The 16560-nt window shown below is 56.9% G+C and overlaps 2 protein-coding genes across 3 annotated transcripts; one reads left to right on the top strand and one right to left on the bottom strand.

Annotated features, from left to right (window-relative positions):
• Positions 1-1341: 1341 nt before the first annotated feature.
• Positions 1342-2744, bottom strand: TLX2 (T cell leukemia homeobox 2). Its single transcript, XM_060117805.1, has 3 exons — positions 2345-2744; positions 1661-1898; positions 1342-1558 (listed from the first exon to the last, which is right to left on the bottom strand). Exons 1-3 carry the CDS (start codon positions 2742-2744, stop codon positions 1342-1344), a joined length of 855 nt encoding a protein of 284 aa, XP_059973788.1.
• A 5897-nt stretch (positions 2745-8641) lies between these two features.
• Positions 8642-10903, top strand: PCGF1 (polycomb group ring finger 1). 2 transcript variants are annotated; one of them, XM_060117367.1, is made up of 9 exons: positions 8642-8760; positions 9180-9285; positions 9443-9595; positions 9750-9821; positions 9947-10052; positions 10234-10267; positions 10366-10452; positions 10586-10666; positions 10770-10903. In XM_060117367.1, exons 1-9 carry the CDS (start codon positions 8668-8670, stop codon positions 10815-10817), a joined length of 780 nt encoding a protein of 259 aa, XP_059973350.1. In that variant the 5' UTR covers positions 8642-8667; the 3' UTR covers positions 10818-10903. The 2 variants fall into 2 exon arrangements, with proteins under 2 accessions (XP_059973350.1, XP_059973349.1); XM_060117366.1 differs by lacking the exon at positions 10770-10903 and having other exon boundaries at positions 10586-10762.
• The last annotated feature ends 5657 nt before the right edge of the window (positions 10904-16560 follow it).

Here is a 16560-nt window from a genome sequence, read left to right as displayed (position 1 = left end):
CCAACACTCTTAACTTTCCATCAATAAGCTTCCCAGCAGCCCCTAGCCCACTCACAAGTTTTTCCAACAACTTCAGGGACATCATGCTTTTCTCTTTCCAGCTGGTACTACGTTCCCTTTTCTTCCTTTGGACTATTAATTTTGATATCCTCAATCATCTTGCACATTGTAAATGTATTTATAGAAATTGATGGAAAGGAACCTTTAATCCTTAGAACTTTGCTTTCCGCCTCAGAGTTTCCTCCCTTGGAGATTCTGTCTGTTCTCGTCATTCCATCTATTTCCTACCTCTGTGTGGATGTCTACTGACCTCCCCCAAAAGGCATTTTTCCAGAATTTATTCTCTCTAGGTCTAGCATTTAGTTTTGCCTGCAGAATTAATCTTGGTTCTATCTTCCCAATTTCCCTTCCATCATCCACAACACCATTGATTTCTTGATCCTTTACATTTCCAACCTGGGAATTATCTTTGATTATTTTTAGGCCTATCACTTCCTAATTATTTGCCAAATTCTGCTCACCCGAACTCCATTGGGCCCATTAACTTCGTCCATTGCTTCCTCCTCTTCCCTCTCTGTCCCCGAGGGACACCAGAGCCAGATTAGTGTTCCCAGATTTTCTCTTCCATCGAGTGTGTAAGTATCCGTCTCGCCTGCCACCCACTTGTGAGGCTCAAGTGAGAGGATGTAGTCAGCAGGTTAAACACACAGACAACATGGGGCTCAAAGTCCTTAGCGATTATTTTACAGTTGAAGGATGAGACGCCCAGCGTAGATAACCCTCTGGCTCCCGTCGCGGTCAGTCAGACTCGCTTTCCAGCGCCTCCTCCATTACTCCTCTGTCGTTGACGTCTTCCTTCCTTCCTTCACACCTTTGCTACAGACCCAGCCCGTGCGGGCTGCAGCCTCCTGATTCCAGCCAGGTCTGTAAACCTACTCCAGCCACACAGAACCCCAGCTCTAACACACCCACGGAAGAATCCGGAGTCCCTCAAGAGAGCAGCCATTGGCCAGCCCGCCCCCCTCCCCGCACCACATTGGCTATCCTACTGCAGGTCCCGCCCCCTCAGCGCCTCGGGTTCCAGCCGCGGTGCAACTGTCTAAGTGAAAAATGGCGGGAAAGGTCACGATTAAGCGCGCAGGGCAACAGCACAACGCTGGCCTGGGAGCCGGCAGTGGCCGAGGAGCCCTCGACGATAGCCTCAAGGCCACCTCCTCCTCGCACGCTCCACTGCTACGGAACCACGGGGTGGGCGGCCGTGCGCTCCAAGGCCCCGGGCCCGGGGCTCCACGCGGCGCCTCGGTCCGGAAAAGAGCGCTCGGCCGGTCGGGCAGGCGTCGCTCACACCACTGAGGCGAGCCCGGACACGGAAGCCACCTTGTTGTCCTCGGCCCAGGGCTGCAGGTTCTGCAGCGCGAAGAGCGACGAGTTGTGCAGGCAGAGCGGGTCCGGGGGCAGCGGCGGCCGTAGCGGCCGCGGTAGTGCGTCCTGCTGGAGGTGCAGAAGCAGTCGGCCCGCACGGTGCCGCTCTGCCTCGCGCTCCTCGGCCGTCTGGCGCCTGGGCGGGCGGAGACGCGGGGTCAGCGAGGCCGGCCCTCGCCCGCCCCACGCCTCACCGCCACTTGGCCCGGCCCGGTCCCTCGCCCGCCCCGCGCCTCACCGCCACTTGGTGCGCCGGTTCTGGAACCACGTCTTGACCTGCGCGTCGGTCATGCGCAGGGCCTTGGCCAGCGCCGCCCTCTCGGCCGAGGCCAGGTACTTCTGGCGCAGGAAGCGCCGCTCCAGCTCCAGCACCTGCGAGCGGGAGAAGGATGTGCGCGGCTTCTTCCGCTTTGGGGGGGTCCGGTTTTGGTAGGGGTGACCTATACGGCGCGTCCCGGAGAAGGGCGAGAGCGCCGCTACAGGGAGGAAGAAAGAGCAAGGCAGGGTTTTCGGGGCGGCCCGAGGTGTCACTGAGAAGGGAGCGCGGCTGCCGATGCTGCAGAGCTCCCGCGCCCGGTCCCTGCGGTGCCCCAAGCTCGACCCCGCACCAGTAGAGGCTTCTAGACAAGAAAAGGCCTCGGAAATGGCCCTCCCACTCGGGTGAGGGAGAGGCGTCCCCCGTAGCTTCACCCTGCCCTTCCCGCGGTGTGGACAGTGAACTGCAGAGGAGGGCGCGGGCATCGACGGCAGCTACCTCCCCAGCGCCTCTCAGCAGCGGGACCAAGAGATACAATTGAGGGAGGATCCCCTGGGATTAGGGGCGGAGGGTACGAAAGGGGACCTTGAGTTGGAGCAGAAGGATCAAAGATGAGGAAACCGGGTCAGTGTGGGGCATGACGCTGGAGGGATGGGGCAACCTCACCAGTGAGCCGGTCCTTGGCATAGCGGCGGCCGCTGTCCATCCAAGGGAAGGTGAGTCCCGCTAGGCCCCCGGCGCCGCCCAAACCCGAGGGTCCAGGAACAGCAGGCGCGCCTGCCGCGGGCGGCTGCACTGGCAGCGGGCGGTGCGCCGGGACGCGGATCACACCGCCCGGGCCCACACCAGAGCTGCCTGGTAGCGGGGCCAGCGAGCCCGCGGGGCCGTAGCTTGAGGCTCCGTGAAATCCACCCGAGAACGTCACACTCTCCCCATGGCCCTGGCCCGCTCGACCCGGGCCTAGGCCGCTCCCGGGGGGTTCCGGGCAGCTCAGGATCTGATCGATTCCGAAGCTGATTGGCTCGTGGTGCGGGAGGCTGTGCGAGGCCAGCACCGCCGGCTCCATGGGTCCGGGTCGGGGAGGACCGCAGGAGGCTTGGCAGTTGGTGAGCGCGCCCCAAACAGCTCTGGGAGCCCAGCAGCGGAGCGTTTGGGGCGGTGGCCTCAGGGGCCTGCGGGGCTGGCCATGGAGAGGCGCCGGGCCCCCCAGGACATCTTCATCCCTGTGTACGGGGAGTAACCGCGCCCGTGCCGGCCTCTGCCGGGCGTCGGCGCAGGGACTCGCATCCCGGGGGAGCACGACCGACTGGGGCCCCAGGAGCGCCCTTGCTGACTCTGAAGAGCAGATGGACGCTGGACTGCCGGGGCCTCTGCCCGAGTCCGGGGTGGAGAGGGCTGGCCGGCTCGGGCTGGGGCAGTGACTGACAGATCAGCCTCGGGTGGGCAGTGGGGGCTGGGGGTAGGGCAGGGGCGGGGCCGGGCCTGTTAAAGGGGAAGAGACGCCTGTTTGCTCTGAGCGCGGGGAAGACTGGCCGGCGGGAATGGTGGGGGCGTTGGAGGGGGGAAGGCGGCGAGGGTGTTATGAACTTGCACGGGAGGGGCCGGTGCTTGGGCCGCTGCGCGCTGAGTCAGCCGAGATGCGCAAGGCAACTCCATCCTCGCTGGCCTCCGCCTTTGGGGTTTCCTCGGCCTCGCCGGCTTCCTGGCAGGTGCCTCCTCCCACAGCCCCTACTCTTCGCCTCCCGATGGGTCCTGCCTGACGACTCCCGAATTCGTTGTGGCCCCCGCCTAAATGCTCTCGAAGACCAAATCTCGTTGTGGCTTTCTGGCTGAGATGGGAAGCGGCTGGGGAACGGGGCCGGCGAGTTGGAGGCCCGGGAAGAGGACAGGTGTGGGAAGGCGGTGGCAGGGCGTCCGGTGGGCTAGGGCGGGGAACAACTACTCTGGGCCAGTGATCCTGGTGCTCCTCCCGGCCTCTCCCATAGGGGCCCTAGCTGCATTCGGGAGCGCCCGTAATGGGTGCCCAGTGTTGCTTAGAATTTTGATTTCCTGAAATCGGTGTAAAGCGGACCCGTGGTTCCACCCGAGCTAACTCAGGCCGGTGGGGACTTGGGGCTGGCGTTCTGCCCCCGACAGGGAACCACCAACGCGGGACTGTGCGCCACCACTCTGCGCCTAGGAAGTCTATTCTCACACACTCCCACCCACCCCACCCCCCAAAGGCGGGAGGACGAAATCGCCACAGGCGACTCTTGGGACCTCACAGAAGTCTTCGGAGGATCCTAACCTCCTCATTTCGCATAGCTGCTTCACTCCACCCAAGCCCAGGAAACTGTGCCTGGAGCGTGTCAGAGAAGGGAGGTGGGGAAAGACAGAAGCCGCTCGGTGACCTTGTGACCTCTTGCCGAGGACCCAGGAGCTGGGAGCGTGTGAACTCTGCATCCTTCCCCGGGATGGGACCCGGGGCCGGCCGGGCCCCTGGGCCTTAGACCCGCCCCTGCCGCCACCCAGCCCGGTGCAGGCCGCCATAATCGGGTTAGCTGGGTCGGAATTACATTACCTTCCCCGGCCCGCCCCGGACCCCGGGGTTGGGGGGGCTGGTTCCTGGCGCCTCTGAGCCGGTGAGACTGGGCGCCTGGAGGGGGATGTTCTTACCGTCCCTCGGAGGGTGGGCACCGACGAGCAGCTTGGCCTGCCTCGGCACGTGGTGGCCAAAGTACCCCGCCCCACTGTGCCTGCCCTAACCCCTCCACTGCAACCCACTCCGGTGCTCCCCTACAGGCTGCCAGTTACCCGTGTGAGCCAAAATGCCTTCTAAGTCTAGTAGGTGGGTCTCCCTGGGAGCACGGATCTTCCAGTTGATTCTCCAGGATCTCCTGGGGAAAACTCTGCCCCTCCTTTCTCCCTAGCAGATGGGCTGGCAGCCTGGCGCCTAGGGCAGGGTAAGGGGTCTTTTCTCTCCAGGGAACCAGGAATGATATTTGGGCATCTGGGCAGGAAGATAAGGAAGAGAAAAAGGGAGTAGGCTTTCTCCTCACACAAAGCCACCAGCCCCTCAGTGTTCTCAGAAAACCTCAATCTGAAGGGGGTTAACGATGGGGGAGGGAGGCAGTGGGCATCAATAATATGTGACATCCTCCCCCAGTCTTGTCCACCTCCGTCATCCATTTCTCCAGCTATTCCCCCACTCTGCCAACAATCCCTTCTGAAAGGGTTGCCAGGGCTGGGGGGGGGGGGGCGGGTACTGCTACTTTGGCAGCTGTTTTTGTCTTGGTGAAGGAGACAGATATCACCACCTCCCCTAAGCCTTCTCAGAACTCCAAGCATCTTTTCTCAGCAGTAGAGGGGTTGGGGCTCCTATAGAGCATGAAACCTCTACTGTTCAGGCAAACCCTTCAGAGATAGCAACGGGCTGGATTTCCCTGGATGAGAACACAGAGCCTAGGGAGACAGTAAAGTAAATAAAGTCTCTCAAGGGGACTGGCCTGCAGGTTAGGAGTTTGTCAGTCCCCTTTCCCACTCCAGGGGTGGGCCTCAGGAGACAGTGAGCACTAGTGTGTCTCCAATCAAGCAGAATAAATCCTTCTTGAATGAATCAATGAGTGAATCAATGCAAGTGAAAAAGGTAGCATCGTGCAGACCTGTATACCTGCTTACTCTACATCCTGGCTTTTTTTTTTTTTTTTTTTTTTTTTTACATCCTGCCTTTTGAGGTCAGCACAGATGGCACGGCCACCCAGAGATTACCCAACTGATCCCTGGAGGAGACTGGTCACAAACCTGGTAGTATATACACATCTTCTGAGGATTAAAAAAAAAAAAAAGATTTCAGTGCTCGGCGTCAAGAACCAACGGCATCGAATTCTGTCAGCCACAGTCCTAGGAATTTCTCGGCTTGCCTCCACCTTGCTAGTTCCCTGATTCTCTAGCAGGATGGTTCCTGCTAGTTTCTGTTGAAGAGAGGCTCTGGAGTCAGCACCCCCGCCTCTCATACACACTGCCTTGGGTCCATCTCACCATACTTTACATGCGTGTGGCTGCCCAACTCTTCAAGTGTTCAGGCCTTCAAACCTGCAGCTTCAAGGGGAGAGGCCACGTTCCCAGCCCGTCCTCCTGCATCTTGTCTTCCGTCCTGCTGCTGGTGCCATGTCCCCACTCCTGCATCATCATTTTTCTTATCAATTTAGTCCTTCCTACCCCCAACTGTCTTAGGTCTCTACTATCTGGACAAAGTCTTTGCCCAACTCCTCAAGAGAAAGTATGTGTTTCTTTTCCCCTTTTACTGCCCATACCCATTGCCTCCATTTCCCCATTATTTATTCTTTTAACCCACCGCAAGCTGGCTTCACTACATGGACCCTTTCTCAGAAAGCTCCCGCGTCCAGTGTCTGTTATCCAGGACTTCTCTGACATGTTTTACTTTGTTGACCATCAACTATTTCTTGAAATGTCCATTCTTTTGGCTTCCATAATATCATATTATTCTACATCTTTGGAACATTCACAGTCACTGCTTATGTTTTTCCTCCACTGACTGTTCTTCTTCCACCAAAGACTGTGAGCATTCTTCAGAGCTCAGACTTCAGCTTTACCCATCTCTACCTCTGCTCAGGTTTCATCCATTCCAATAGTTCCATCTATTACAGCTACCCAGAAAACTCTGAGACCTCAGTCCCTGGTTCTGACACTTGCTGTGTTCCACCCCACCATTCTAGTTTTCCGGCAAGCTCCACCTGCTTTCACTCTAGCCACCTTAAGTCCAACAGGCTGGAGGAAATTCTTCCCCTCAGGCTCCTTATCCACTTCCTCCTATTATTCTTTTCTTTGAAATGTTTCATACACAGTCCTTCCTTTCCATTTCCACAGATAAAAGCCTAGTCTAGGCCATCATCACCACCACGTACATTCATGTGTTCATCCAGAAAATTTTGATCCTGGCACTGGAAATATAGTTGTAAATACAACAAAAATTCCTGCCATTGAGCAGCTTACATTCTAGTGGGGAAGACAGGTGAAAAGGGAAATATATACAATAAACTTAATAATAACAATGCTAAGAAGAAAAGTAAAGCAAGGAAGGGGGAAGAAGAAGTGTAAGAGTGGGGGATTATGATTTATCTAGATTGATCACAGAAGACCTCATGGAGTAAAGACCTGAAGGAAGGAAAGGGCCGTTTGGATAGCTGAGCATTTCAAGTTGGGGAGACAAGAGTACATCCTGGTGTATCTGTGGAACAAACAGTGAGGGGGTCCAGTGTGTCTGGAGAGACTGAGGGACTGAGGAAGACCATGCAAGGCCTTGAAGGCCATTGTAAGACTTGTACTTTTATTCTAATTGAAAAGAGAAGCTATTGGAAGGTTTTAAACAGAAAAGTAAGAAACCTCATTTTTAAATTTTATTTTAAGCAACTTTCTTAAGGCAAAACTGACATACAATAAATTGTACGTATTTAAAGTGTACAATTTGATACACTGACATATGTATACACACATGAAACCATCAACACAATCAAGATAATAAACATCCATCAACTCAAAAAAACTTTCCATGTATTCTTTTTTATTCATGTTTTACCGGAATCACTGTGAGCTGCTATGTTTAGAATAGGCTAAAGAGGGGTAAAGGTAAAAGCAAGGAAAGCAGGCAAAAAGCCACTGCAATCATCCAGAGAAGAGATAATGGCATCTTGGAACACAGAGGTAAGCAGTGGCTGTAGCGAAAAGTAGTTGATTAAAATATCACTAATCTCTTAACTCCTTACCGCTAATTCACTCTGAAGATAAATGAACAAATATGTTTCTTTCATAGGATAACTCCCTCTCTTCCAAAACGTCTTTTAGCTCCCTATTGCCCTCAGGCTAAAGTCCCAACCCCACAAGGCTCTGCTTCTTCTATCACTACTCTCAGGTCTACACCTGGGCCTCAGTCCAGTCCCTCTCCGTTCACTCCCCTCCCCTTTGCCTTTCTTTTCTATTTCCACCACACTCCTTTCCCCACCCCCACCCCCAGTCTCTAACTTGTGCCCACACAAAGACCCAATTCCTCCAGAAAGTCTTTCGGCGTCTCCACTGGTATCTCTCCCTTCTTGAGTCTCCGATTGCACCTGATGTTAATATTCCACAGTAATTTTATCTTTATTTTTTTTTAATCCCACTTTATAAAAAGTAACCAGGGACGTCGGTGTACCAGCTCTAGGGCCCCTGCGTCCTCCCCAAGTACGGAACTGGGCCTGTGCTACCGCAGGAGTTCGCTGCCTCAGCGTGTCCGTGTGTGGTAGTGTCCTAGCCGTCCTCCCCTCCTTCTTGGGCATCTGCTCTGCATTAGTCTGTCCCAGGCCTCCGCAGGCGCCGATGATTGAATCATCATCATTAACCAGGGCCTGCTCCCCCATCCTCGGCGGCAGGGGGGAGTGTGGGGGCGGGGGTACGATCACTACCACGTCCCTGGGGGTCCCTCCTTCCCTTCCACCCTCTACGAGATTCCGCAAAGCTCCGAGAAACCCCCGCTTGTGGAGCCGGGACAAGGCCCACCATCGGGATGAAGCTCCGTAATGCGGACGAGTCAGCCGCGGAGGGCGACACAAGTAGAGGGCCCTGGAGGGGCTTCTTTAGCAGGGACATCATCACAGGAGATCGACGACCCTGAGCGGTGGCGGGAGGAGACCGCCGGGCCTTTGGGAGTTGAAGGCGGCCGTCTTTTGCAGGCTCCAAAAGTTAGTCCCGAGGTCGTGTAGGGTCTATTATGATGATTACTACAGGAGCTCAAAGAGATAGGACCCCTTCCCAGGCACCCCCCCCCGACTCCCTAATTACAGATTGAGGAGGGGGAGGGGCCAGTGGGGCTCAGGTGAGCACACGGGGAGAAAGGGACATGGGCGGGGCCTTACAGAGGGTCAGCGAATCCGAAAAGACCTAAGCCTTCGTTGCGAGGCGACAAGTCCCGCCCCGCAGGCGGCACCGGAAGTGGCCGGCCGGGATCAGCCTTTAAGATGGCGTCTCCTCAGGGGGGCCAGATTGCGATCGCGATGAGGCTTCGGAACCAGCTCCAGTCAGTGTACAAGATGGACCCGCTACGGAACGAGGTGCAAGGGCGGCAAGGTTACCACTGTGGTCGGCTAGCGGTGCGAACTGCGGCCGGCTACAGGACGGGCGGTGGCTGGCCGGGCGCCAGTGCGCCTGCGCAGAGACAGGGTGCCCAATGCGCCTGCGCGATTGCGGTCGGGTTGCCAAACTCCAGGCTAGGACGCCTGCGCATTGTGCCGCTCCCGCTTTGTAGTCTCCCTTGGGAAAGGAAGGTGGGGCGAGTTGGCTTGGAGGGAGACCCCGCTGTGCGCGGAGCCCTCTGCTGGGCGGAGGGAGAGTGTCAATCCCCGGGAGCTAATCGGCTGACGGCGCAGGGTGCGGTGTTGGCCTTGGGGTCTGATGAGAGGCGACTTCCAAGTTGTGAAGGCACATGGGTTGGGGTTGGGAGAGTGGTCGTTGACGGAGGGTGTGTCCGCAGGAGGAGGTCCGAGTAAAGATCAAAGACTTGAACGAGCACATCGTCTGTTGCCTGTGCGCAGGGTACTTCGTGGATGCCACCACCATAACAGAGTGTCTTCATACGTGTGAGTGCCCAGGACCCTGGCTGCTTCTTCCAGGCCCCACTTCCCACTAAGCCGGCTGCCAGCCTCTAGGCTGCTTGCCCCAACCACCCAGGCGACCCACCCAGCCCGTGAACCCGATTTCCAGAGGGCCCGAGAGTTTGCTTTTCTCTTCTTGCAGTCTGCAAGAGTTGTATTGTGAAGTACCTCCAAACCAGCAAGTACTGCCCCATGTGCAACATCAAGATCCACGAGACACAGCCACTGCTCAACCTCAAACTGGACCGGGTCATGCAGGACATCGTGTACAAGCTAGTGCCAGGCTTGCAAGACAGTGAGTAACCAACCTGACTCTGAGGGGCCTCTAGAGGACTGATGCTGGGTGACAGCTTGAGATGACAAGGGCTGTGGGAAAGAGGTTGACAGCTAGAGGGACAAAGAATGAGGGAGGGCTTATATTTGACTTCCTGTACGCCACTCCCTTCTAGGTGAAGAGAAACGGATCCGAGAATTCTACCAGTCCCGAGGCTTGGACCGGGTCACCCAGCCCAGCGGGGAAGGTATGTCTCTTGGTAGCAGGAGGGTAAGGGAAAACCCCCAGAGCGTTCCTCCTGCCCAGCTTTGCTCCCCGGGGAAAAGGCGTCTGGAACCTGTGCCACTCTCCTCATCACTCTGTCTTTCTCAGAGCCAGCCCTGAGCAACCTTGGCCTCCCATTCAGCAGCTTCGACCACTCAAAAGCCCACTACTATCGCTATGATGAGCAGCTGAGCCTATGCCTGGAGCGGCTGAGGTGAAGGACGGGTCATGGGCTATCTGAAGCGACAGTGACAATGACCCAGAGGCAGGGAGGGGCTCAGGGAGAGGGCGAGCAGTAAGGGAGTGTCTGTTCACTTGAAGAGAGTATATCATGGCTCTGGGCAGGGGACGGGGGAAAGACAGAGCTCCCTAACCTGTGTCTGTTTCCCCCCCAGTTCTGGCAAAGACAAGAATAAAAGCGTCCTGCAGGTGAGAGGGGCTGAGAGGAGGGCCTGTTTAAGGAGACTCACCTCCCCGCGGCCCTTCCCTCACACACCTGTTCTCTTCCTTGCCCTCCCCACCCCCAGAACAAATATGTCCGATGTTCTGTTAGAGCTGAAGTTCGCCATCTCCGGAGGGTTCTCTGTCACCGCTTGATGCTAAATCCCCAGCATGTGAGTATCCCATAGTAAGTTTTTTTTTGGGGGGGTGGCTAAGAAAGGAGGAACAGGGTATAGGGTGGACCAGGGTAGTTCTTGACCTGTGCAAGAGGACAGTTCTTAAAACCGTGCTCCATCTCCCTCCTAGGTGCAGCTCCTTTTCGACAATGAAGTTCTCCCTGATCACATGACCATGAAGCAGATATGGCTGTCCCGCTGGTTCGGCAAGGTGAGCCAGTGCTCAGGCAGCCTCCGGGGCAGGGGCAGGCCGAGGGGGCCTCTTGGGTAAGAATGTTCCCACTGACCACTTCTTCCCTTGGTTCTCTCCTCAGCCATCCCCTTTGCTCTTACAATACAGTGTGAAAGAGAAGAGGAGGTAGGGGCCAAGCCCCCACCTGTCCCTCGGCCCTTCCCGCCCCAGATATTTATGTGAAATTAACCTTGGCTTTATTTTTTGAAATAAAAACTTTAAAAAAAAGCATCTTTTTCCCTTTTTTCCTGCCACACACTCATGCTTTGTCCTGTGTCCTGCTTCCCTCTTGAGTTTCATCAGGAAGGAGGGCCTCTCTATGTTGGTGTTCCCTCAGTGAATTGCCAGAGGAAAGCCGTAGAGGACCCTACATAGGTAAAACTCTGAAGGTGACCTAAGTGAAGCCAGGCCATTCATAGCAGCTCTTTTTGGTGAAGGGACGGGGAGCTCTCACCGTCCTTGAATGTTGCCACATGTAATGCAGGCCTGAGTTGGAGGTATCCTCATTCAATAGTGGTGAGAATGGGGCTAGGGTTTGACAGTGGCCAGTGCAGGACTGAAGAAGAGTGACATTTGAAAGAAAATACAAAGAATTGCACTATGGGAGGAGCCTTAAAAAAATCGGGATGCAGGAACACATGGGGATAGTCACAGCTGGAAACCTCGCTGTCCACAGGAGATTCAGGGGGCCTTCAGGTACCTGGGCTAGGTGAAGCCAGGGTGTGGAGAGGGTAGTTGAAAAGAGGGAACTGGTGCTCAGAAGAGGCACTTTTTAGGAACAAGAGGGAAGCAACAAGGCGAGAACTCCACTGAGTAATTCAGCAAGCATTCCTTGTCTGTTTGAGCCAGACAGTAACAGAGGAGGGGACTGGAGGCCAAAGCAAGGAGTTCCTGAAGGAAGCTAATGGGCTGCTGTGGAATCTGAGACAAACTGGATGGCATAGGCAGCATAAATGTTAAACCTGATTTTAAAGCCTAAATCTGGCGCTGGCCGGTCTGACTCCATGAATTCAAGGGGCCTATTGGGTATAGCTTGTGAGGGCTGAAGGTGCCTGAGCTTCCCCAGATGGAGCTTGGGTGGCAGAGGGCCCAGGGGAGGGCCATAGTGAAGGTGGCCTGAACTGGCTGAAAGAGCCAGAGGCTCAGGGGCAAAAACCTGAGCTCGCTCCCAGGGCACAGTAGGCGTGGGCTTCCCTCCCCGTGGATGAAGCTTGTAGGCCAAGAGGAAGGCACATGTGGAGACAGTGCAGACAGCAAGGCAGAGCCCTTGGTGACCTCCGGGCACGCAGCAGGGACCAGCGTAGGGACACTGCAGGGCCACCGGCCCAGGCCCAGTGCCTTCCTGGCACCACCTCCAAGGTTCCCGAGCCTCACATGTTTCAGGCCTCAGGCCTGGAACGCGCCCACCTACCCCCCCCCGCCCCCACCGCCCCCACCGCCCCCACCAGCTGTCCTTGAAAGCCCAGTGCCACCCCCTCCAGAAAACCTTCCCTCAGCCAGAATCGGGGCTTTCTTCAGTGTCTTTGGCCTGCCTCTATACCAGCATATATCTGGAGGGGTTTGATGAATTGTATCTATCCCAGGGTTCCCCATTCTCTTCACCCTGAATTTAAGCTTGGGTACTCCCAGGCCCACTCAAGCACGCAGCACTTAGACTGTTCTCAAGGCATTTGTGTGTGAAAGGGCATTTCCGGGGGCGGGGGCGCGCGGTAGTGGAGGTAAGGGGAAAGGAAACGCCCCTGCAGAGCAGTCCAGTAGGGGCTTGGCGGCAGCTTGACATCTAGCAAGGCCCGGTCAGAAGATAAGGCTGCTGGAGACGGGAGACCTGAGAACCGAGCCTCGGGATGAGGCCTTTGATGACACATGCCTTGCGGCCAAGAAGCAGCGGAAGGTGCTCAGGCCTGGATCTGGGCTGGAGCGGCTCCCCGCCTCGCCCCCGGCTCAGTGGAGCCTTTTTCGGTGTGTCTGTCAGCCGCGGTGGCAGTGGTGGGGGTAGCTGCCGTGCGTCTCCCGAAGTGGCTGATGCAGACGAGCTGCGGGCGACCGCGCCGTTCTCCCTCCATCTGTGGGTCCATTACTTCCCTCCCTGGCCTGCCCCACGCAGATCCTGACCCTCGGGGTCACTCGGGTCTCGATCTGCGCCACAGCGGGCAAATCAAGCCCACGGTTCTCTTGGGCTTGGTGACCTAGAACGCCCGCGCTGCGCTCCGAGAAGCGGCCGCAGGGCCTTCCCAGCACGCAGCCCTCCCTCAGGCGCGCGGGACCTCGCGGGGCGCCCGGGTGGAGGCGTCGGTCCTCACCTGCAGGGCCAAGCTCGCCCTTGCCCCTGATGCCCTTTCTCACCAAACCCCTTTCATGGTCCACACTCACCTGAGGGAGGGGCACCAAGATTTGCTCTGGCCTTTGGCACGGAGGAGGACCGTCTCTCTCAGCCTGGCCGGTCTCTCCCAGGACTTGGCGGTGGGCGGGGGTGAGGAGAGAGGGAAAAGGGACTTCCCTGCAACAAGGAGTCCCAAGGGGTGCACCAGTGTAGGGGTGTGGGGGAGTGTCTGAGCGTCCCGCCGCTCCCCCACCCCAGCCTGCACACCCCTGCTTGGCGGCAGTTGCGCAGAGCTTTTTGTGAGCCAGCGTAAAGGCCTGAAAGAACTCACAGACCTGAGGCCCTAGAGGTGAGGAAACTAAAATTTATGTCTGAATCGGTTATATCTGCATTAATGTTTTCTGAAAGAGAAAACCATCCCAGAAATGTGTGAGATGTATGGACTCCCCACCGCAGCTCCTCTGCCTGGAGTTTCTTCTCTAAAATGCCCACTTCCCTCTCACTCTGGTTAAGGGATTTCCCCTGGTGGGGGCGGGGGGAGGACAAGCACATCTCTTGGGACTGTCCTCGGCCGTCCACCAACCCAAGGAGGTTATTCTGAGGATTCCGCCCCCCTTTACACTCACAGAATTCAGAGAAATGCGTGGGGTGGAAACTCCAGGGGACTAAAGGTCATTTATTGAGCAGATATGGATGCCAAGAAGAGGGGTACATCTGGGGCAGGCCTGGGTAGAGGGATCTGCAAGCTGAGAGGCTGAGGAGGGCAAGGCGGGTCAGAGGTGCAGCGTCAGGGAATGAGAAATAAGATGGGGGTGATGAGGAAAGGGAATTGTGAAAGAGGGTGTTGCGGGTGGGTGAGAAGGCACCCTTAAGTGGGAATGGAGGTGCCTTCTGGAGGGAAAGTGAGAAAGGGAATCTCTGCTAGAGGAGCGAGCAGAGGACCCCCAAATGTCTGCAGGGACAATGGGGAGAGTCTGTTGCAGAAGCGGGGGTGGCAGACAGCAATGCAGGCTCACGTCTTTGGATGGCTCTGGGGAGGACCCAAGGCAGAGAGGGCTGGACCACGGGGGTGGGAGGTATGGTGGGAAGAGGTGCACTGGAGAGCAGCAGCGCTGCCAAGCTGGGGCTGGGGGAAGCCTGTGAGACAGCTAAGCGCCCCCCTCCTCAGCCCAGAACCCAGGTTTAATCTCTTCATCTCCCTCATTAATCATTCCCTTCCTCCTACCCCCCTCGGAGGATCTGGTTTCTCCCCAGCTCAGGTTCCAGGGGCTTTGCTGGGAAAAGTCCCCTCCTGTGGCCCCACAATTGTCTGGACAAGTCCCTGGCTGCTGAGATGACCTTAGCTGGGCTCTGCTGTAAGTGGCCTCTTCCATTTACTAGTCTCTCCTTCCCTCTCCTCCCCCAAACCCACATCTGGGGACTGCCCAACCCCATTGTCCAACCCTATTCCTAAGCCCGGTTGCAAGGGGAAAATGTTGGAGAGACAGAGGGGAGGAAAGCAAAGGCCCTTCAGGAGAGCCCCACACCGACACACAGGAGTAATGACAGCAGAAGAGATGACATAAAAGCTACGTAAGAAGATGCATGAGTGAAGGCTGGAGGGTCTGTTTGGTGACAGGCCTGGGACACAGGCTAGGCAGTTCCTACAGCCTCCTGAGACCTTCTTTAACTGCAGATTAAGTGAACCCCCCAGGATGGTTCAGGGGGCTGAGGCCTCCAGCTAAGAGGATCTCTCCTGGCCCTCCTCCACCTGCCACCATTAATAACCAATTAACAAGGCCCTGGCATCTCAGCTTTCCACTGTCTGCTCTCTGATCCAACAGTGGCCCACTGGGCTGAGTTTTTTGCTTAGGCTGCCTTGAAGGTACTATGTGAGTGTCTGTGTGAGTCTTAGGGGATGGGGGGGGTGCCTTGGGAGGGAGCCCTTTACCAAGAACACCCTTTGTTGGGTGTGGGCTATGTCACTGCCTCAGGTTACATGAGGTTCCCTGCCCCCCATTATCAAAGTGTCTTCCTGTCCTTGTCAAGGGTCTTTGACCCAGGTGTCTTGGATCTCCCAGGCTCTGTTCAGGGCACCCCAACTGCAGGCTTCACTTGCCCCAGAGAACAGACAGGTGGACTCAGAGGATCACTGCACAAATGGTGGGAGGTACAGAAGTCTACAGAGAAGGTGACATAATGGACAAACCAGGAGGGACTGGTCCACTTCCTCATGGCACTGTTCGAAAAAAATAGAAGAAATCACAGCAGCGAGTCCCTTAGGAGTGGTGAGTTCCTCAGGAGTGGTGGGGCTTCTCTGCCTCTGGGATGTGATACGTGAACAAAACCCTTGCCCTGTTGGGCCTCCACTGGGGAGCAGTGCCGTCCCAGAGCTGTCTTCTTCCTACAAAGGAGGGCTGTGGTATAAGCCCAGGAATAGCTGTGGGACAGAAGTGAGAAAGACAGAACCCAGATAAAATAGGAATGAATATCCCAGGTCTTAGAATTTGCCCCTGGGTTGGCAGGGGTTCTGTCCCAGGATCTGGTTGAGTAGATGAAGTCTGCGCTTCAAGTCACTCTTCTATAGCCAGTGACCCTGATGCTCCTGGGCAGTGACCAATGGCCGCCTCCACTGTTGTAGACGCTGCTGGGTGGTTTCTGGGCCTCTCCAGGCTGAAGGACCTCTACTCCAACGACAGGAGCTTAATAAGAAGACAAAGACAGACAGATCGACGGATAGGTGGAAAGAAGCCTGAAGCCCAGGCTTCACTGGCAAAGACCCCTCCTGGACGGTAACACTAGCTCTGGTTTGCTGGGTCCTCTCTCCTGAGGCCCAGGTCTCCGGCCCCTTCTCCGTGTGTTTTGACTTCCTCAGGGCCTCTGCCCCCTCCAGTCCCCTCACCTGCACTTGCTTCCCCACGGCATCCCCAGCATTCCCGGTTACGGTCGCTCCACCCGGCCAGGTCCTTCCAAGTTGCGAGTCCCCCAGCCCCCAGCACCGCGCTAATAACTTCCAGCCGCCCGACCTCTTTAAGAGCGTTCCGCAGGGATGCGGCGGAACGAGGGGCCAGGTCAGGAGACAGAGGTCCCTACTGGGTGAGGCTGCGTATCCTGCCACTGCCAGCTGTGCTCTCCCTTTTCGGAAGTTTGCGACTCCCCAGCCGCTGGGGCCAGGGAAAGCAATTTTATTGCCGACGAGTTCATGAGCCAGAGCTGCGGCTAGGCGGGGAGTCTGTGGTATACAGAATCTGGGGGCCGCCCAGGAAGGGTCCAGCCCGAGTGTGCACTGCGCCGCGTCCGGCAGCGCAGAGCAGCCCTGCGGCCCGGCCTGGCGGGTTGTTCCTCCGGTTTCTCTCCACACCTCCCCACCCTGTAGAAATACCGCTGCCGGGACGTCTACCAGCTCCAGACCCACCGCCGACCCGGCCGGGTTGGGGGGTGGGGGCGCAGGAGGAGGGGCACTCGAGGCTCGGGCCCAGCGCGGGGGGCGGGTCCGAGGCTGGGGGCCCAGATCGGGAGCCGCGCTGGGGCCCAGGCAGCTGCGGAGCCGAGCGCGGCGGGCGGCGGGACCGCC

This window comes from Mesoplodon densirostris, chromosome 14 (assembly GCF_025265405.1).
Source record: "Mesoplodon densirostris isolate mMesDen1 chromosome 14, mMesDen1 primary haplotype, whole genome shotgun sequence".
NCBI classification, from domain to species: Eukaryota; Metazoa; Chordata; class Mammalia; order Artiodactyla; family Ziphiidae; genus Mesoplodon; species Mesoplodon densirostris.
Note: the sequence above shows the minus strand (reverse complement) of the source record. Positions and strands in the feature narration are given on the sequence as shown.

Excerpts from the sequence above, each read along its gene's own strand:
- TLX2 (XM_060117805.1), bottom strand. The coding sequence starts at position 2,744 with ATGGAGCCGGCGGTGCTGGCCTCGCACAGCCTCCCGCACCACGAGCCA. Across the intron at positions 1,899-2,344 it reads TGCCAAGGACCGGCTCACTG|CGGCGCTCTCGCCCTTCTCC; the intron begins GTGAGGTTGCCC and ends TCCTCCCTGTAG. Across the intron at positions 1,559-1,660 it reads AACCGGCGCACCAAGTGGCG|GCGCCAGACGGCCGAGGAGC; the intron begins GTGAGGCGCGGG and ends CCGCCCGCCCAG.
- PCGF1 (XM_060117366.1), top strand. The coding sequence starts at position 8,668 with ATGGCGTCTCCTCAGGGGGGCCAGATTGCGATCGCGATGAGGCTTCGG. Across the intron at positions 9,286-9,442 it reads AACAGAGTGTCTTCATACGT|TCTGCAAGAGTTGTATTGTG; the intron begins GTGAGTGCCCAG and ends CTCTTCTTGCAG. Across the intron at positions 10,053-10,233 it reads CTATGCCTGGAGCGGCTGAG|TTCTGGCAAAGACAAGAATA; the intron begins GTGAAGGACGGG and ends TTTCCCCCCCAG.